Below are 22434 nucleotides of genomic sequence, written 5' to 3' on the forward strand. Positions count from 1 at the left end.
CTTAGACTCTTATTTTCTTCTGATTTGTGGAAGTGAAGCATTATCATGGCAGAAAATTTGAAAAATAGAGAAAAAGTAAAAATTGCTCCAGCTTCCTGGAGAATACCACAATTTGCTTATTTTTTGGTAGGTGAAGGGTTTTTGAAACTGAAATCATGTTAAACATATCTTTGTTTCCTACTTCAGTCGGTCAGTTCACTTCTAATATGTAGTTTCATTTTCTGAAAACTCTAAAATCAGCAAGAAAGGGTGTTAGAAGAAAGCGTACGCAACATAAGAGGTGGCAGAAAGCTGAATTTCTGTGTGAGATGGAAAGGCTGACTAGCTCGCAACCCCTACTGTCTACTCGGAAAAAAGTGATTGCAGTGAGTATAGTCCCCATTGCCCCCCAACCTTTGGATGATGATTTAACTCCATTATGATTTATACTAAGTTCCTTTTAGGATTAACTCTATGTATAGATAAGATTTAGTTTTCTACCCTGGTTATACTTACAGCCTCTTTACTTTCTACCCTGTTTACTTACAGCCCAAAATATAGGAATTAATTTTGGGTAATGAGTTCTTTCATGTTGTCAGATTATTTTCCTTTGTGTCTGTTTTTTTGCAATATGTTTTCTAGTGCAAATCAGAAGTCTGTTAAAGTGAATCAACTGACTATTCAAGTCAGATTTGGTTTAATTTACCAGTTTTTACTGAGTCTTATTTAGTATTCCAGTTTTTTGAGGGCTAGGAATACTAGGCAGTAGAGAATATGAAACATATTGTATTATTTTAGGTGGAAATTTGGGGTATTTTGTTTTAATTAGTATTACATAGGATATTTTCACTGTTGTTTTAACTCTGGAAATATTTTGTCTGTCAGTTCATTTTGCTTTATAGAATTTCCATTTTGAAATTGAGGATGAAAAGGAATATCATTTTGCATTGACTTATATTTAATATAAGTACTTGAGAAGTAACTAGGAGTGGGAGAGAAAGGGGAATATACTCATGGCTGTGCATTCTGGAGTAATGAATTTTAGTCAGAAACTAATGAGTCTGCCGAAGATGCAAATTTAATTTTTAATACATAGACATTTGCTTAGGAATTGATTTATTTGGACTCAAGTGAAACATAAAAACAGATTAAACATTGTCAGTAATAGTACATAACTGCCTAATTGAGTTTAGTTACAATTATTTCTGGAATAAAATACTCAGGGATGAAGTGGGATGTAAGGAAGTGAGCACAAATGTATCAGGGCACAAATGTACCACTTAATTTGATAGAGAGCTTCCCTGAGGTATATATGTATATCTTACTACTCTTAATTTCAATTTAATTAGAAACTTCTTGTGGAGTTGAGTTTGAATTACAGTGTTTACTGGTGGAGTGCTAGCATATATCATTTGTCTTTTGCGATGTTTTCACAAGTTTCGGTTTGAGGTTGACAGACTATGGCTTGCAGACCTAGTGTGATCTACCCTGTTTTTATAAAGTTTTATTGGGACACAGCCACATTCATTTATTTATGTATTATTTATGATTGCTTTCATACTACAATGGCAGAGTTAAATAGTTTCAACAGAAGTTATATGCACCAAAAGCTTAAAATACTGACTAGCTTTTTTCTGAAAAAGTTTGTCAACTCCAAGTTTAAGTCAAACTAAGACCTTCCCTTCTAGCATTTTTTAAACCTGACAGCATACAATTTCTTTAGAATCAGATTACCAAGATGCTAAGAAAGACAGAAAAGAAGTGAAAAGCCTGTTCACTTCCTTGGAGAATTCTTCAGACAAGACATATATAAATGAAATAACCAGAGAAAAATAAAACACTTTATAACCAAGTGTGATGGTAGCAAAAAAAACCCCAAAAACAAAAACTTGCCCTTCTATATTCTGTATCATAAATGTATGTGAATTGAAAATTATTTCAATCTGGTCAGAGCCAGAGTTCTCAAAAGTACAATATGAGCACACTAATATACTAGAAACTTTTTTGACTTTATGGCTTAGAAATGGGAGTAACAGCCTTTTGCACATAGTTATGTGATTAGATACAGGTTAGCCCGAGTTCTAAATGAGTCTGGGACTTTTCCAGAAGTTGTAGAGTCAGAGAGTGTGATTAACTAGGTTTTCTTGACTCTGAGCTTGGAAAGGGCAGTTAGGATATTTTTGTGATTTATATATAGGGATGCCCCCACAACTGCTCCTAGGAACCTAATTTGAATAACACAGATAAGGAGACTTGGGCTCAAAACCTAGTGAATTTCTATCTTCAAGGACTAAATGGAGTTAAGAAAAATAACCATACGTGGGGAAAAGGGTGAACTTGGAAGGAACACTAGAAGCAATTATAAAGTTACATGCAAGCATGAGCAACACAAGATGTTGTATCTGTAATTTGTGACATTTGCATTTAGTTTTGTACCTTAACTTTCTTGCATTATAATAAAATGGGTTCCAGCTTTAAACAGTGGGGATCTTTCTATTCTATATCGAAAGGTCTGTTACAGAGCAGGGAGGTGGAAATCAGAGAGTGAAGTACCCGTTCACTTTACATAAGTTTTTCATGAGCATATTAGTAGGTTAAGAACCTTGCAGAGTAGAAGCATTTTGTCACACTGTACCATCTACCAATGCCATAGGAATCAAAAGTGGTGACCTGGATTAACTGGGAAAAACTTTGTGGAGAACATTATATTTTGTCTCAGTTTCTGAGAAGAGTATGCATTTGGTTTGATGGCGAAATAAGAGGGCAACTCTGGGACTTGAATAAGTGTGGTTCATGTGGAAGAAGAGCCTGGATGGAGTGAATGGCTTATGTATGCAGTTGGTACATTAGTTGAGCAGCGAAAAGCATGGGCAAAGGGAGCAGGTGGGTGGATGGCAGAACAGAAAGGAACTAAGGCAGCCTTCTGGTCAGCTTGGCTGCTGTGATTCCATTACCTTTACCTGAGGTGGTATAAGCAGATCTGCATGGTTTGGGAGTCTCCAGGATTGTTTCGTTTGCTCCTAGTTGGGACTGGTGACAAATCACATTCTTGGAGGGAAGGGACATCAAGTGCCTAAAATACAACAGCGTAAATCTTCTCTCTAAACAAACAGCACCTGTCGCTTTCTGGCTCTTTCCTCTAAACTTTTTGTAGAAGAAGATAGGATATAAAATTACCTCCTGATTTTATTTCACTGTAAGGCTAGTTGGGAATCTGTTGAGAGCAGTCATAGAGCAAAAGCAAAGATAGGACTCCTTCTCTTGTTTCCCCAAATGGACTTTCCCGAAGAGTGTTGTCTTTTTAAGAAAAGTGGATGGCACACAGGAAGGCTTCCAGTGTAGTTTAACCATAAATTCTCCTAAGGGGGAAGGGAGTGCTGTCCAAGAGCCCAGGATGTGGCAGTAGACTTGGCAGACGCTGTGGAAGCAGCAGGTGCTTACGGGTCCAGAAATCTCCAACTCATTAGGATGGCTGTAAATCACAGCATCTTTCACGCTTTTTGAGTGAAACTTGGCACCTCCAGTTTACTACTGTGTGGTGGTCACACCATCCCAGACTTCAACAATATTAATAGATGGCACCTTCTATTGAACAATGAAAGTGGGTGAGGCTGTGCCAGTAATGATGGATTGGGAGTCTGAAAGATTCTGCAGAGAAGAGAGTAAGAGGATGCCAAGAAAGCCTGTCTTTTTGTAACTGAACTAGTAAATATGAAGAGTTGCTGGGCACATCTATCACCCAGTGTCACTGTGTCCTGGAAGAGCTTGTAAGAAAACTGTAAAACTATCTTTGACAAGGATGAATACCCTGGCACCTGGGTGGGTGCGGGCCTCACAGGCTGGGCCGTTTAGGGAGGGGTGAGGAGGTGAGGTTTATGATTTGAGAATTGCCTCCTGTTGTGTTCAGTCCGATACAGAAAGGCTTCTGGTTCACACTTGCCTCATCAGGCCATGTAAATGGCTTCAGCTTAATATTCAGGGCTTCTGTCTGCCAAGGCCTGTGTTTTTCTCTCTCTTTTTTTTTTTTTTCATGGTTATTATCATATGTAGACAATGGTAGGTGAGATTTGGAAGAAATTAAAGACTGGTGGAAAAACAGACTTTACCAGAAAAGGAAAAATAACTCTTTTCATTAGCCAGTAACATGACTAATATGTAGATGCTTAAAGATCCTTTATGTCTCTAGCATCTCTGGGAGGTGCTGGGTTGTAGGGAGCAGGGAGTGCGGAGAAAAGAAAAAAAAAGTTATCTTCTATTTAAGTGTATAAAATGAATATCTAAGCAAAGGTACTATTTTGGGAACCTTAGGAGTAATAAAAAGACAAGAAGAAAATAGTTGATAGAACTCTCTTAGTTTAAAGCAGAGTGTTAAAAGATTGTTTTGTCTGGTGTGTGCCATGAGAATATTTTAAAATATAGGCCTCATAATATTCCTTTGACTTAGATGGTGGTATTTAAATTAAGACTTAACATCTACCAGGTATTATTCATTTGGCAATTTGGCTTATATGAAATGAACTGGCATTAAAAATTCCTTTCTAGCCTTCCTCCTTCCAAAGTCTTTGTCTTCTTAATATCATTTTGCTCTCCTCACCTCTCCTTTTCTAATTCTTCCTTTATTTTCTCTCATATGCTAAAGAACATCTGGAAACTCTCTTTAGAGGCTTCATGATCCTAGATTAAGCAATTGTTACAAAGGTGTGCCACCTTTGTGGGCTATTTTTGATTTTCTAAAATTGGTTTTCTTCAAGTAGTTATGTTTGAAAGTGCTATGTGGTATAATTATTTGAAAGGGAAACATTTTAATATGATACAACCATAGAGAGTGGGAACTAAACTAAGTGAGATCTGTCTCTTCCAAATTCAAATTGCAAAGTTTCCTGGCTTGAACATAAAAATGAAGTCAATTTGAGGGATTAGGGATGACAAGAAAGCTATGAACAATGAACAAAGTCATTGGAAAGGGAATTGAAAAATGGATAACAAGAGGAACAAACAAATGGATCTTCCATATCGATGGAGATATTAAACATTCAGTGGGTCTTAACAAATAAACTTTTTATTTTGCAATAATTTTTATAGAAAAATTGTAAAGATAGTATAGATAGAGCCTGTATACCCTTTACCCAGCTCTTGCTAATGTTAACATTTTATAGTTTTATATTTTAAGTGTTTATGAGTCTATGGTTTAGATGTTACTACTTTCTTATTTAATTAGGAAAAATCATAAATAATGAATTTTCTGTTCAAAACTTCACATGCTTGTTTACACTTTAAGACTATATCCCATTATGGTGTAAATATTATAGCTGAAGAGTTACTGGCAAGAGAAAGCAGTCAAGAGAGGGGGGAAAGGAAAAGGATTTTAGAGTTGGGGAGATTGAGGTTCAAATCTTGATTGCCCCATTTGACTCCCAGTGTGTTATTTACCCTCTTGAGACTTAATTTTCTAGAATATAGAGTGAGGATGGCTTCCCTGGTGGCTCAGGTGGTAAGGAATCTACCTTCAATACAGGAGACGTGAGTTTGATCCCTGGGTTGGGAAGATCCCCTGGAGAAGGAAATGGTAACCCACTCCAGTATTGTTGCCTGGGAAGTCCCAAGGACAGAGGAGCCCAGCAGGCTACAGTCTAAGGGGCTGCAAGAGTTGGACATGACTTAGTGACTAAACCACCACCAGAATGAGGGTTCAGTTCAGTTCAGTTCAGTTCAGTTGCTCAGTCATGTCCAACTCTTTGCAACCCGATGAATTGCAGCACACCAGACCTCCCTGTCCATCACCAACTCCTGGAGTTCACTCAAACTCATGTCCATCGAGTCGGTGATGCCATCGAGCCTTCTCATCCTCTGTCGTCCCCTTCTCCTTCCCCTAATCCCTCCCAGCATCAGAGTCTTTTCCAATGAGTCAACTCTTCACATGAGGTGGCCAAAGTATTGGAGTTTCAGCTTTAGCATCAGTCCTTGCAAAGAACACCCAGGACTGATGTCCTTTAGAATGGACTGGTTGGATCTCCTTGCAATCCAAGGGACTCTCAAGAGTCTTCTCCAACACCACAGTTCAAAAGCATCAATTCTTCAGTGCTCAGCTTTCTTCACAGTCCAACTCTCACATCCATACATGACCACTGGAAAAACCATAGCCTTGACTAGACGGACCTTTGTTGGCAAAGTAATGTCTCTGCTTTTGAATATGCTATCTAGGTTGGTCATAACTTTCCTTCCAAGGAGTAAGTGTCTTTTAATTTCATGGCTGCAGTCACCATCTACAGTGATTTTGGAGCCCCCCAAAATAAAGTCTGCCACTGTTTCCATTGTTTCCCCATCTATTTCCTGTGAAGTGAGGGTATCAGTTATTAATTGTGGAAACTAAATAGAGTGTATTTAACTTATGAGTTGGTTCTTAGACTTTTTGCTATCAGATCTGCTCTTTGTCTCCCACTCCCCTTCTCTGCATGGCAGAGGATTCAACCCCTGCTGGCTGATTTGACAGCTCCCATTCTGGCCAGTGGGAGGTACTGTTAGCAGAGTCTACAGCTATGTTGTTTGCTTTGTGGCTCCAGCTTCTGCAAGACGAGCCCTCCATGGTTCTAGCTCTTCTGTGACTCTGGCCCTTGGGTTCTGGTAACACCACTTCCTCCTTTTCTGGGAGTGGAATAACTGCCTACTGTGCTAATCTCTGTGTTGCCTCATTGTTCGCTCTTGGTTTCTCAACTCTTCCAGCCCTTGTATATATGAAGTCCCGTGTTAAATTCCCTCTCTTTTGGACACTTGGAGTCTTTCCTATTTTTCCCCTCAGTGGACTTATATTGATTCAATCCATTTCAACAATTTAACTGTGAACAACAATCAACTTCAACTAAGTTGAAGAACAATGGTCAGGAGAAATCAGGCAGTTCAACTAGTGGTAACTGCTACTGATTGAGATAGGCCTTGAAAGAGGAGCTGGCTTTTGGGAAAAAGCTATAGGTTTGGTGTAGAGCATGTCAAAGAAGCAACTTCATAATTTCACTCATAGGAATATGAGGGAGAAAGGGAAAGGGAAGAAGTTCAGAGGGAAGAGAGGAGAGCAGTGAATGGCTCAGAAGGGAAAGAACTCTGGTGCCTTGAGCACCCTGGACCCATCTCTCCAACTTCATTGACTCCAGCCCTGTCACTCTAACCTTTCTGGGGAGTAGAATAGGAGGGTGGCTGCTCAGAACCCATTCTTTGCCAGTTGGGCTGCAGCTCCTCACCAAAGGGACTGAGATAAGCAGGCTGTTCCTCTTGCTTGTGTAGCATTTGTGAGAAGAGTGCTGTGGGAGGAGATAAAAATTGACTTCCAAATGGCCTGCAGGAATCGAGAGGCATTTTTGGGACCAGCTTTTACATCCAGACTTAATAAACAAAAAACAACAGACACTTGAAGTTTTAATTTCCTCATGGGTTAAGATAGTTCACGGTGGGGATGGTCAGCATTGCTACAGCAGGCTGGAATCCACTTCCTCACTGTGTTGGGACATTATGGAAAATGGTCCTGAGGGACAGAAACAAGCTTGTGTCTTCAGCAACAACGTCTAGATATATTAAGAAATGACCTCAGATGGAAAACAAACATAAAATCATCCTGGCAAATCAGTCAGCACATTATGTGGCATTCATGATGTGTTTTATTTGTGTGTGTTGGAAAAGAGAAGAGTCTAATAAATGAAGACAAACAGGAAGTCCTTCCCAAACTGTCTTCCCAGCTACTTTTCAGTCACGTTGTATAGGTCGAAGGTTCTGGGAAGAAACAGTTAGTGCTCTGACCTGCCTTTTGCAACTATATTGTTTCCTGTTTTGTAGGAACTAGGGACTGAAAAATGCACAAACCAGTGAATTTAAACTCTTAAACTCATAATATTCATGAACCTCAAGAACTACTGGTTGAAGCCTCTGTATGTGTGTGTGTGTGTGTGTGTGTGAGAGAGAGAGAGAGAGAGAGGAAGAGAGAGATTCCAGATGTCCTTGGAATGTCATATTATATGTAACTTCCAGATAACCTCCAGTTAATTAAATAATTGGTTCCATTGAATTGAATGTTAAATGCATCAATATTCTATAATTTCCCAAACTAATCTTTTGTTTTCTATGGTCTTTTCCAATTCTGAGTGAATTAGATTTGGCTGGAGAAAACTATTTATGATATGTCCTCTAAAATATAGTAAGATGGAGCATGGTTTTCCTTGGATTGATGCTTCCATTAATAAAACTTTGTATTCACAACATAAATAATATAAAATTTAGTCAACTGCCGACCTCAGGGAGCAAGCAGATTCCTTGATAAGAATTGTATAGCCACTTTTACATTTCTTCCTTTCCGTTTTAATAAATGATGAAAGCTCCAGTGTTGTCATAAGATCACATTTATTTATAGTGATAAGGATGAAGCTAATACTTGTTTCATTACTGTGATCAGCAGTCACACAAACACAATGGAACCTGACATGCTGTCAGCCTCTGCTCATTACAGCTTTCCAACCAACCTCCAAGCTCATGGCTGGAAGTCAAATGGGATGCGCTAATTCCAAGTAGGAAAGAAAAATAATTGGCTTTGGAGAGAAAGGGACTATTAAAATTTCCATATGAAATTTCCACCACTTCTTGGCTTCAGATGGAGTGGTAGTTACACTAAGATGTCTCTGCTGAAATTTTAAAATTAGAAGTGTTCACAGAAATGGAGAAGACTATTACAGACAATACCACTTCAATAACATTTTCCTGTCTTCATGTTGTTTATCTCATTACTAATTAAAAACAAAATAACTAGAAAAATTCTACAACAAAACTTTTCATCAGAGAAGTCTTTGGGTTAAGGTAGTTTTTCCTATCCTTACAAAATCGAAGTGTTTTTCCCACCCCCAAAGGGATGGATTCATTTTTTAAAAAATTGCTGTAGACATCAGGCAGAGTGTAACACTTTGTATGAAAAATCAAGGTGGACAAAGGCAACTTTTTTGGCCATCTGGCTTTTAGAGACAAAAACTTTGGAGTCCAACAGACCCAGGCTTAAATGCTCAATAGTCTCTGCTTGGCCTTGGCTTGATCTCCTGTCATCTCTGCTGTGTGATCTTGGACAGGTAACTTCATCTGTCTAAGCCTCCATTTTTCCACCTGCAAAACAGAGATAAGGAAACTTCTGCAAAGACCTGCTGTGAGGGAAAAATAAAGTGATAGTGTGCAAAGAACTTACATGACAGAGAGCCTGGCACATAGTAAGATTCAAACCTTAGTAGCTGTTAATTTGTTTAAAAGCTTTTATGCTGTCTGTTTGCCTTTGTCACTATGAGCATTTGACAGTCTGCTTTCTGCATTACTAAATGTTGTCATCACAGAGTAGACCCTGAGTGATGGTTGAAGCCTCACAGATAAGACAGAATGGTGGAATTGTCGGGTGTTGCTCTCATTTGGACTTGAGTACACTGCATTCAACCTTGGATTGCTTTAGCAGCAATGGCAAAAAATAAGCTCAGTTTCATTCATTGCTACCCACTATCCTTATTTTTGACTTTTTGAATAAAACAACATTTTGTGCTTGAGAATATGACACACTCAGATCTACTGAGTAAGGCTGCACCTGGCTTGTGTGGGTGCCTTGGTGAAACCCAGGGTGCTTTGCTTTTCATTATATTTTTAATAATACTTAGCAAGTAGCAGAATTAAACTTGCGAGTCATTCTAACAACTACTTTTCTTAATGGAGATGAGCTTCTTTATCTCCTACTGGTTAATACCTTGTGGTGCTAAATTAGGATCCTTGATGTGATTGTATTCCTCACGAACATTATTAAGAACTCATTTTGCAATGGAGAGACTTGTAATTCAAGCAGTCAGGAGAGCAAGGTGTTCCAGGCTTTTGATGGCTTTAGGTTAAAGGAGAGAATGAGCTGGTTGGGAATATGGCTGGAACATGCTTCCTATCTTGGGGACAGATGGGGAGGAAACTGTCATTTATTTACTGGGTACTAGAAGCTTTGTATACATTTTGCCTAGTGTACATTTGTATGCATTTAGTATCTTTAAGGCAGGTATTATCATGCCCCATTTAGGCTCAGACAGATGATTTCTTCAAGATTACGCGGTGAATAGAAAAGCAGTTTTAAAAGGAGAAGAAAATAACAGTTTTGACTGCACAGTGTATTCTGTGAAAATCCATCAAGATGTATATTTAGAATTCATGCACTTTTCTGTGTATATGCTATACTGCAATAAAAGTTACTTATCAAACAAAAAAAAATAGGTCTGCCTGGCTCAAAGTCTATGCCTGTTTCTCTCTATTGTGCTGCCTCCCAAGAAGCATATGATGGATGGAACTCGATGGAATTTCCTCCATCAGTCACAGCCAGTGTAGTCAGGAATAGTGCTACTTTTATTAACCAGACCTGGCTTTGAAAGACTTGGACATTTCCAAGGAAAAAGGCGCTCAGCGCAGTACAGTTGCTTAACACTGAGAATGTATATTTGCATATGACAAGAATTCTGAAATGCTGTTCTGAAAATGCATTGAACTTGTTGCAGTGTTATTCATAATCATGAAAAATCAGGGGAAAAAACCCCCAAAATACCTGTCAAAGAGGTATTTAAATAAATATTATGTGGTTTAAAAAACTGCTTATTTTGAATGATTTTTATGGTATGTTGTGGAAAAAAAAATGGTAATGAAACCACATATATAGTAGGGTGGCATTTTTGATTTTTTTTGTTTACATGTTTGCATAAATATGTGTCTAGAAAGATAGTTGCTAAAATATTAATAGTGATATCTTTATAATTTGTGATATTCATTGAATTTTACTTTCTTTTCTATGCCTTTCCATAGTTTGACATTGTTTTCCTGTAATTCTACTAACAAATTTTGCTTTACTATTAATTAAAAAAATGCCTTTAGGCAGAGACTGCATCCTGAATTAAGTATATTCCTTTTCAAGCTATCTACTGTGAAGGAGGAAACACTCATTTTACCATATGAATTCTGACACATTTAAGCAATGTAATCTTGTAGTCAAACCACAGGGGAGCACTTCAGAAATAAAATGAACCATTTTGTAAACTTAAGCACATTCAGTTACCAAATTGGCCTCTTTAAGTATTTAAAAAATTATTTTAAGGAAATAGTTTAAAATATTAAAAGTTAAATATCTTAATTATACTCTGTATAAGCGGATGGTCTACATTTCTGTACCAGATGTCCTAACAATCTGAAAAAATGGTTGTTTTACTACCCCAATATATTTTTGTATGGCTCACTTAAAAAAATTCTCTATTCTCTTTAGTTTTAGTATGTAACATGACAATATCTCCTACCATATTAATAAAAAAGAAATGTCACAGCCATCAGGGATTCCTGGCCTCCAAATGTGAATGAGGGCTCCCAGTACTGTGATCAGTGGCTGCTGCCACCCCCCACAGTGACTGCTGAGGAGCTGGGGGCATGCGAGAAGCAAGGTGAACAAGGAAACAAGATTGGCCCAGATAGCTGAGGTGCATATGAAAGGAATAAATTCAGTGAGCCCAGAGGCTTGCATCTTCCCATACAGAGAACGCTAAATTCCTTAACTTGATACCTGATGTTTGATGTTCAGACTGCCTGCTCTCTTTGTTGCAAACTTGTATAAAGCCCAACTTCCCCTTGTGCCTCCTTGGAACAGTTTTCTCAGAGCTACTGAGATGCTGTTTCCTGGGCTCGGAGTCCTAAACTCAGAGTCCCACCAAATAAAATAACTGTACTTTCAGGTTGTGACTATATTTTTCAGTTGACAAATACAATGACTAAGACATGTGATTGCTTTATTTTGCTTTATTCCATTTAATTTCATTCTAGTAACTATTCCTTCTATCAGGCTAACTAAAGACAGGATTAAAATCATACGAATTACATACTCATGCAAAAACAGATGATAGAGCAGGACATGACTTTAAAAAATCTTTTTCTTGAAGATTTTCAAGGACTAACATAACAGAATCCTGAGTATATTAATATGTACATTTCATCACCTGTAACCTCCAACACCAATTAATTGTGAGCTCTAGCTCAGTTCTTCCAATTACTACTACTGAACAATCTGAACAGCATTTCTCCCTTTTGGATAAGCAGGTCTCCGATTTGGAATGCTGTCCCCGACAGTTACCTGAATTTGGCCAGCTCAAACCTGAGGCCACAGGTTTGGGCACAGCAAGGTCTCTCCTTTGAATATATTAACTATGAAAATGGACAATGTAGCCTAACAAAATTTTTTTCTGTTGAGAATTGATATGTATGAAAAGACAGAATGTGTGAAAAGAAAACCAGAAGTTTGTATTTAACAAATCTCATTTGTTAAAAAGAATGTATGAAGAATCAAGATTTTTTTCTGGAAAACCTAGCTGTTTATTTTGTGTATAATACCAGTAAAATTGATTTTTATTTGTATGTTTTATGTATTATGAGGTGGGAAAAGTCTTTAGATTAACCATGTCTGACAGATATATGTTCTTTTACCAAAGCAAGGCATTGTGTTTGGGAAGAAAGGTGTAGTTTGCTTACCAGAGAAAGAAAAGACCCAAAGGGCCTGGGTACATAGTTGGAAGAAAGTTTTAGCTTTGAGAGAGGAAACATTGAGAGAGGACATTGAGAACGGGGTTGGAGCCAGTGAAATGTCTATCAGAGACTATCCCTGCCTTTTTGGCCCAGCATGCATACACTCAGGATCTGAAGTAAGTCGCAAAGTTTATTTATGTGTGATTTTGGAGGAAATTGGGACTGGTTATGAATTCTATGTTTTGCATGCAGAGACCTTCCGCAATAGATAAAACTCAGGCAGGACAAAAGGAGGTGTAAGGGCATTCATGTTGCAAGAGCTCCAAAAATGTGTATGGTCAGGGGAGCTGTGGTCTGTTATAATCTGTAGAAATGGTTTGGGCCATGCTAAAGGCTAATAGAGTTTTGCCAAGAGAATGCACTGGTCATAGCAAACACCCTCTTCCTACAACACAAGAGAAGACTCTACACATGGACATCACCAGATGGTCAACACTGAAATCAGACTGATTATATTCTTTAGAGCCAAAGATGGAGAAGCTCTATACAGTCAGCAAAAACAAGACCGAGAGCTGACTGTGGCTCAGATAATGAACTCCTTATTGCCAAATTCAGACTTATATTGAAGAAAGTAGGAAAAACCACTAGACCATTCAGGCATGACCTCAATCAAATCACTTATGATTATACAGTAGAAGTGAGAAATAGATTTAAGAGACTAGATCTGATAGAGTGCCTGATGAACTATGGATGGAGGTTCATGACATTGTACATGAGACAGAGATCAAGACCATCCCCATGGAAAAGAAATGCAAAAAAGCAAAATGGCTGTCTGGGGAGGCCTTACACACAGCCGTGAAAAGAAGATAAGCAAAAAGCAAAGGAGAAAAGGAAAGATATAAGCATCTGAATGCAGAGTTCCAAAGAATAGCAAGAAGAGATAAGAAAGCCTTCCTCAGAGATCAATGCAAAGAAATAGAGGAAAACTACAGAATGGGAAAGACTAGAGATCGCTTCAAGAAAATTAGAGATACCAAGGGAACATTTCATGCAAAGATGGGCTCGATAAAGGACAGAAATGGTATGGACCTAACAGAAGCAGAAGATATTAAGAGGTGGCAAGAATACACAGAAGAACTGTACAAAAAAGATCTTCACGATCAAGATAATCACGATGGTGCGATCACTCACCTAGAGCCAGACATCCTGGAATGTGAAGTCAAGTGGGCCTTAGAAAGCATCACTACAAACAAAGCTAGTGGAGGTGATGGAATTCCAGTTAAGCTATTTCAAATTCTGAAAGATGATGCTGTGAAAGGGCTGCACTCAATATGCCAGCAAATGTGGAAAACTCAGCAGTGGCCACAGGACTGGAAAAGGTCAGTTTTCATTCCAATCCCAAAGAAAGGCAATGCCAAAGAATGCTCAACCTATCGCACAATTGCACTCATCTCACACGCTAGTAAAGTAATGCTCAAAATTCTCCAAGCCAGGCTTCAGCAATATGTGAACCATGAACTTCCAGATGTTCAAGCTGATTTTAGAAAAGGCGGAGGAACCAGAGATCAAATTGCCAACATGCGCTGGATCATGGAAAAAGCAAGAGAGTTCCAGAAAAACATCTATTTCTGCTTTACTGACTATGCCAAAGCCTTTGACTGTGTGGATCACAAGAAACTGTGGAAAATTCTGAAAGAGATGGGAATACCAGACCACCTGACCTGCCTCTTGAGAAACCTCTATGCAGGTCAGGAAGCAACAGTTAGAACTGGACATGGAACAACAGACTGGTTCCAAATAGGAAAAGGAGTACGTCAAGGCTGTATATTGTCACCCTGCTTATTTAACTTATATGTAGAGTACGTCATGAGAAACGCTGGACTGGAAGGAGCACAAGCTGGAATCAAGATTGCTGGGAAAAATATCAATAACCTCAGATATGCAGATGACACCACCCTTATGACAGAAAGTGAAGAGGAACTAAAAAGCCTCTTGATGAAAGTGAAAGGGGAGATTGAAAATGTTAGTTTAAAGCTCAACATTCAGAAAATGAAGATCATGGCATCCGATCCCATCACTTCATGGGACATAGATGGGGAAACAGTGGAAACAATGTCAGACTTTATTTTTTTGGGCTCCAAAATCACTGCAGATGGTGACTGCAGCCCTGAAATTAAAAGATGCTTACTCCTTGGAAGGAAAGTTATGACCAACCTAGATAGCATATTAAAAAGCAGAGACATTACTTTGCCAACAAAGATCCAGCTAGTCAAGGCTATGGTTTTTCCAGTGGTCATGTATGGATGTGAGAGTTGGACTGTGAAGAAAGCTGAGAGCCCAAGAATTGATGCTTTTGAACTGTAGTGTTGGAGAAGACTCTTGAGAGTCCCATGGACTGCAAGGAGATCCAAGCAGTCCATTCTAAAGGAGATCAGTCCTGGGTGTTCATTAGAAGGACTGATGCTAAAGCTGAAACTCCAATACTTTGGCCGCTCATGTGAAGAATTGACTTACTGGAAAGACTCTAATGCTGGGAGGGATTGGGGGCAGGAGGAGAAGGGGACGACAGAGGATGAGTTGGCTGGATGGCATCACCGACTCGATGGACGTGAGTTTGAGTGAACTCCGGGAGTTGGTGATGGACAGGGATGCCTGGCATGCTGTGATTCATAGGGTCATAAAGCGTCAGACACAACTGAGTGGCTGAACTGAACTGAACCCCAATATGTGAAAATGTCAGTTTAGCAGGACTGGGCAAGGGTGTCTGGCTACATGTAACATTCCCAGCAGATGTGCCCTCTCCACGTACGAGTGCAGGAGTGATTTGCAGCTGACAGCTGACAGCTCATATGCTTCTAATATCCTACTGGATTTTAGTCCTTTAAAAAAAGACCATTAGTCAGCTTTTCTCACCTCTGTTTCCTTAAAAGTAAAGAAATCAGAAGTTACCTTTCCACTTAAAATGTCTTTCTATTCATGTCTTCACAACAGAAAAATATAGTTACTTTGAACAACTAAGGTAAGGGCAATCACCATACTTTGGGAACCAAGGAAGAAAGAATGCAAATTTGAAACCAGATACACCTGGGTTCTAATCCTATTTGTTATCTGGGAAGCTTTGTTGTTGTTCAGTTGCTAAGTCTTGTCCGACTTAGTCGCCATGTTTAGTCACTCAGTTGTGTCTGACTCTTTGTGACCCCATGGACTGTAGCCTGCAAGGCTCCTCTGTCCATGGGGATTCTCCAGGCAAGCATACAGGAGTGGATTGCCATGCCCTTCTGCAGGGGATCTTCCCAACCCAGGGATAGAACCTAGACCTCCCACATTGCAGGTGGATTCTTTACCATCTGAGGTACCAGGGAAGCCCATGAATGCTGGAGTGGGTAGCCTATCCCTTCTCCAGGGAAACTTCCTAACCCAGGAATCGAAGCAGGATCTCCTGCATTGTAGGCAGATTCTTTACTGGCTTAGATACTAGGGAAGCCCATTTGTTATCTGGGAAGCTTTGTTATTGTTCAGTTGCTAAATCATGTCCAATTCTTTGTGACCCCATGGACTGCAGCATGCCAGTTTCTCTGTCCTTCACCATCTCCTAGAGTTTGCTAAAACTCATGTCCATTGAGTCAATGGTGCTATTCAACCATCTCATTCTCTGTCATTCCCTTCTCCTCCTGCCTTCAATCTTTCCTAGCATGAAAGTCTTTTCCAATGAGTTGGCTGTTTGCATCAGGTGGCCAAAGTATTGGAGCTTCAGCTTGGCATCAGTCCTTCCAGTGAATATTCAGAGTTGATTTCCTTTAGGACTGACTTGTTTGATCTCCTTGCTCTCCAAGGAGATTCTCAAGAGTCTTCTCCAACACCACAACTTGAAAGCATCAGTGCTTCAGTGCTCAGCATTCTTTATCATTTTTAGTAGCTCTTAGCTGTATTCTCTTCTTTATCTTTTTATAATTTTCTTGTGCATATTTAAATAAGTTTTTGCATATGTTATGCATAAATATATGTATATGTATTTTGCTTGTACAATATATGCTACCATGTTTAGACATGAAATACAGATGGAAACTGAGAAGGAGACAGCAGAAACAAAAGAAAGAGAGTAGGTCAATAAGAGGGTAGGGAGGGGTGAGCAGTCAGCAAAGTAATAACTTGGCTGGAATAGCTGCATCTTAGTAAAACACAGCATCTGAATTCAACTCAAGAATACAAAGTGAATCTATTAAAACAAGCTGTTAACTGTGTGAGAAGAGAAAGGTCACTTGGATGCATGAGTTTGATAGCATTGATTAATCTGCATGCTTTGTCTGAATCATTACTGTCAAGATTCTGTAAGTTTAGATACTGAAGAGAAGCAAATAACGTTGAAATGGAGAAACCAATCATCTGAGAGCTGTTTCCCATGTCAGTTGAGGATAAAATCACTGCTACCTGCTCTCCTTACATATGTGACTAATGTGATAATTGTAAATTGAGTTGAGTCCCAAGAAAGAAATATGGTCATCTCATTAAACATGGGTACTTTTTTCCATAGCCTTCTCTGGTGGCTCAGATGGTAAAGCATCTGCCTACAATGCATGAGACCTGGGTTCAATCCCTGTGTCAGAAAGATCTCCAGAAGGAGGAAATGGCAACCCACTCCAGTATTCTTGCCTGGAAAAATCCCATGGACAGAGGAGCCTGGTAGACTACAGTCCATGGGGTCACAAAGAGTCAGACACGACTTCACTTTCACTTTGTTCCATAGTTTCTCATGAAGTAGTATTTTTTTTTCTCATGATATGAGAAAAAAAGAAAAGCCAATTCGAATGCAAAAATTCAATGATTATGTAGAAAGTATATATTATATGGAGATAGTAGTCTCATGGAATTGAACTCCAGGAGTAGCTGTTAAAGAGAAAGAACCCCAGGCATCAAATGCCTGGGTTCAAATCTTGCTTCTACCCCTTAGGCAGGGCCCTTAGTACAGGGCCTGCAGTATAGTAAATGCCTAGTAAGCTAATAATAATAATCATAGCATAAAGCTATGGCTTCCCTGGTGGTCCAGTGATAAACAATCCACCTGCCAATGCAGGAGATGTGAGTTCAGTCCCTGGGTGAGGACGATCCCTTGGAGAAGGAAATGGCAACCTACCCAAATATTCTAACCTGGAAAATCCCATGGACAGAGGAGCCTGGTGGACTACAGTCCATGGGGTCACAAAAGAGTTGGAGATGACTTAGCAACTAAACAACAACAAAGGAACTTCTACAAGCTTTTATTTAGTATTTATTGAGTGACTACAACATGCCAGGCATGGTCCTAGGTACGAGGGACATCTACTCTCAGGGAGCTCTGGGAGACAGTCAATGAACTTGAGAATAAGGAAGTTACTATGATAATATTAGATACTAAAGACGGAGCAATGAGCAAAACAAAAACAAAATCCTTATCTTTGTGAGCTCCCATTACAGTACCTTATATTTTTTTTGTTCATGTTATTCTGGCTCATTACATCTAGTTTGTAATTTAGATTTCCTGACTAGAGTTTTCTGCTTTAACCAGCAGACTGAATTCCTTAATTCAATGATTTAGAGGTTAGTTTGCAACTTAAAATTTGTCCATTTTATCTTCTTTTGGATGTAAATAGATTTTGTCCATATTACAGTGTAAATAACAATGAACTTTCTGTGTGTTTACTCTCTATTTGATGACTTAGCCACAATTTAAGACATAGCTACAATTAAAATATTGTAACTATAATTTTGACTACCAAATCTAGGAAGCTGTTGATTCCTACTAACCCCTTTGCTTTCATAGTCTTATGGTTGAAAATTTAAGCAAAATTTGCTTCCTGCCCACAGGGAGACTACTATCTTAGTCTTGCCAAAATATACCAAAGTTGTATTATTACTGGTGACTATTTTAAGATGGTACTTCCTTCTGTAAGATAGTAACTAATTTAAAGCAAAGACTGAATGAAAGTCTTTATGTTTTGCAGACAAAAGAGCACCCATTTGTCCTCAGGTGTATGAACTGTTGGAACAAATGACTGCAGGGGATTCTGTGGCATGGGGAAGGTTATGGAGGTAGAATCATTGATAGGCTGGGCAGATATCTTTCTGGCCCAGGAACCAACACCAGTTTCTGTATGACACCTAGAAGATACTGCAACATTGTTCTGCTCTAGTCTACCTGTATTCATTGTATGCTCAGTCACTCAGTTGTGTCCAACTAGTTTACCCAGCTGGAGAATATTTGGCATGACCAGTAGCATATGTTAGATGGATAGATTTGCTTATGGCTGTGAATATTGAAAATTCACAGAGCCCCACAGAAGTCCCCAGATCAGGGGGCAAAACAGCATAGTGACAGCAAGAAGACATAAGACTAGAAACTACAAATGCAAAATAAAAGACTAGGGAGGCAGCAAGATTTCTTTTTTAAGAATGCAGATGCATATATTATGTATACTCTGCCACTGTGGGACTAGTGGAATACTCAAAATCCTCTAAGATTAGTACAGAGTGAAGTACTCTTTCATCATTTGAAGGAATGAGGGACAATTTTTAGGATGTAACACTAGTATATAGAGAAATTTTGCTTTTTCTGAGATAGTCTTCTCTGGACTGGTTTAGGTATCACCTTGCCAGAAAGCCTTTATAAAAGGAAAGTTCTCTAGGAAACTTCGTTTTTCAGTTTAGAAAATTTCTTTAGTCTGAGCATATTTTCAACCCAGGATTGGTAACACTAGTCACTTTTCCAGTCCACATGATTAAGAAAGTCAGAAAAAGCTATTTCAAATCTTTTTCTCACAGAGTTCTGTCCAATGATTTCTTGATAAATGTCAATTCAATGAAGTGAGTTTTACATTTAGAATCTTAGTAAAATTTTCCCCATATTCTTCAGATTGATTCTTTAAAAAACCTCTTTAAATATCCGGAGAATAATGACTCATTATTTTGTCGCCCTATTTATGTATGTTTCCTTTGTCATTCATAAAAGAGTTGTATTGTTTGGTTTTATGCAAAGATGCTGATGGAGCACCTGTGAATGTTTGCTTTCTTGGCACTAAGAAAGAAGAGAGAAAATTATTTGTTTCACTGACAATGAATTATTGCATCTGTTTGTGGCTGTTAAATAATTTAATAGAATTTATAGGGATTGTTTTCCCTTGGTTAAACTACAGACAAATATCAGTCTCTGCCTCATGTTGGACACAAACATAGAAGAAAACCATTTCCTTAATTTACCTTTTGCTGGTTAGATGGTATTAAGACACTGAGTGATCTCATATTATATACTTTTTACATTTAAGTTGAATTTCTTTAAACTTTAGACAAGGGAAATACTGTTAAAATTAAACAGCAAATTAAAAGGAATATTCAGTGATTTCCCATATACAGTGTAGTGTTTTCACATTGACTTCTTTCACTTAGCAATATGCATTTTAGAGGTTAAGAATCTGCCTGCAAATGCAGGATACATAAGAGATTCGGGTTTGATCTCTGGGTAGGAAAGATCCCCTGGAGAAGGAAATGGCGGCTCACTCCAGTAGTTTTGCCTGGAGAATCCCATGGACAGAGGAGCTTGGAGTCCATGGGATTGCAAAGAGTCAGATATGACTGAGCAACTGAACACACACACACACGTCTTTTCAAGGCTTGATAGCACATGTCTTTTCATTCCTTTTTAGCACTGAATAATATTCCATTGTCTGGATGTATCATAGTTTATTCAACTATTTACCAAGGACATCTTGGTCAGTTCGCAGTTTGGGCAACCATGAGTAAAGCTAATATAAATATTCTTGTGTAGGTTTTAGTGTAGACAGAAGTTTTCAGGTCCTTTGGATAAGTACCAAAGATGCGATTGCTGGACCATATGGTAAAGCTTGTGCTTCCCTGATAGCTCAGTTGGTAAAGAATCCGCCTGCAATGCAGGAGACGATTCCTGGGTTGGGAAGATCCACTGGAGAAGGGATAGGCTATCCACTCCAGTACTCTTGGGCTTACCTTGTGGCTTAGCTGGTAAAGAATCCACCTGCAATGCGGGATACCTGGGTTTGATCCCTGGATTGGGAAGGTCCCCTGGAAAAGGGAAAGGCTACCCACTCCAGGCCAGCCTGGAGAATTCCATGGACTGTACAGTCCATGGGTTTGCAAAGAGTCGGACATGACTGAGTGACTTTCCCTGTCATGGTAATACTATGTTTAGTTTTTTAAGAAACCACCAAACAGTCTTCCAACGTGGTTGTACCATTTTGCGTTCCACCATCAATGAGTGAAAGTTTCTGTTGCTCCATATCCTTGCCAACATTTCATGTTGTCAGTGTTCTGCACTTTGACCATTCTGATAGGTGTGTTATCTCATTGTTTTTTAATTTGCATTTCTCTGATGATATATGATGTGGAACATCTTATTTTTCATCTGTATATCTTCTCTGATGAGATGTCTGTGAAGGTCTTTGGCCCATTTTTTAATTGAGTTTTTGTTTTCTTATTATTGACTTTAAAGTGTTTCTTTAAACATTTTGTTTAACAGTCCTTTATCAAACATGTCTATGCAAATATTTTCTCCCAATCTTACCTTTTCATTCTCTTATATTACTTTTGTTTTTAAATAGCTTATTTGTTTTTAGTATATAACGGTCATGATCATATCAAATTGCTAATTGTATTAAGTATCAGTGGGTTGGTATTATGACAAAAATTTTCAAGAAATTTGATTTATCTAGTGGAAATCCTTTCCCACATGGTTCTAGTGGTAAAGAACCCACCTGCCAATGCAGGGGACATAAGAGATATGGGTTTGATCCCTGGATCAGGAAGATCCCCTGGAAGAGGGCACGGCAACCCACTCCAGTATGCTTACCTGGAGAGTTCCATGGACAGAGGAGCCTGGTGGGCTATACAGTCCATGGGGTCACAAAGAGTCAGACACAATGGAAATGACTTAGCACGTAGTGGGAATCCTAAGGTTACTGATATCACCACAAATTCATGACAACCAGAAGCCAAATGGAACCTCAGCAATGCCTGACAATCATTTTTCTCATAGGTTACTCTCTCACTCACCACAGGAATTAATATCACTCTATATGAATTGGGATGCCTTTGCTTGCACATGTCAACAATTCAAACCATATATGCATATTCTCTCAAGCAGAGAGGGATATTGGCTCAGATACTGATGGCTGGGAGTATCTAGCTCTTTTTCTCTCTCTTTTTAGTTCTCTGTTCCTCAGATTTGCTTCCCAGATGGGATAAAGATGGTTGTCAAACTTGCATCCCACTGTGTTAGAAGCCCCAAAGGAAAAAGTGTGCTTCTTTCCTAGTGATCTCATCAAAAGTTCTGCAGTTGGGTTTCACTGGGTTGAAACAATGAATAATGCAAGAGTGGTGAATGCGTCAGTTGAGCAGACCTGGTCAAGCCCACCTTAGGATCTAGGTTGAAAGGGAGGGGAGTGAAATGTCAGTTCCCTCTCTAGACCATAGATTGCAAATGGGGAAAGGTGATTTCTCCTAGTCCAGTGTTCTTGCCTGGAGAATCCCAGGGACGGGGGAGCCTGGTGTGCCGCCATCTATGGGGTCGCACAGAGTCAGACATGACCAAAGCGACGCAGCAGCAGCAGCAGCAGGAAGGTGAATGGAGGATGAGCAAGCAAAAATAACCCAAGACTGTATCCACTCTTGTAAAATCTCTGATTTTCCCTACCTCCTAATCACCATCCTCAGTGAATGACTTTGTCTTATTCTTTAGAGATAAAGTGGGAGGCACCAAGTGGGACATCTCATATTTTGCCACCACTCATTTCTTTCCCCTACTTATTTCAGCACTCATCTTTTTCTTTCCTGTTATAATTTCTGCTATTAAAGCTATTTCCTCCACTTGAGCTCTGGATCTCTTTCTATCCCTCTACTCATTTATTTTCCACATACCTCGTT

At 39.0% G+C, this 22434-nt stretch overlaps 1 protein-coding gene across 4 annotated transcripts in view; it reads left to right on the forward strand.

Moving 5' to 3' along the window:
• The window catches only part of PLCL1 (phospholipase C like 1 (inactive)), a 367636-nt gene that overhangs the window by 250673 nt on the left and 94529 nt on the right, over positions 1 to 22434 (forward strand). Inside the window, exon 1 of one of the 4 annotated variants that reach the window (XM_006078170.4) lies at positions 153 to 365. The exons of 2 other annotated variants lie outside the window; for them this stretch is intronic. In XM_006078170.4, coding sequence (XP_006078232.1) covers positions 309 to 365 — 57 coding nt within the window. In that variant the 5' untranslated portion in view covers positions 153 to 308. Of the gene's footprint in view, positions 1 to 152; positions 366 to 22434 lie in introns of those variants that run through there. One more of the 4 variants, XM_006078171.4, reaches the window with a different exon arrangement.

Source organism: Bubalus bubalis, chromosome 2, assembly GCF_019923935.1.
Source record: "Bubalus bubalis isolate 160015118507 breed Murrah chromosome 2, NDDB_SH_1, whole genome shotgun sequence".
Taxonomy (NCBI): Eukaryota; Metazoa; Chordata; class Mammalia; order Artiodactyla; family Bovidae; genus Bubalus; species Bubalus bubalis.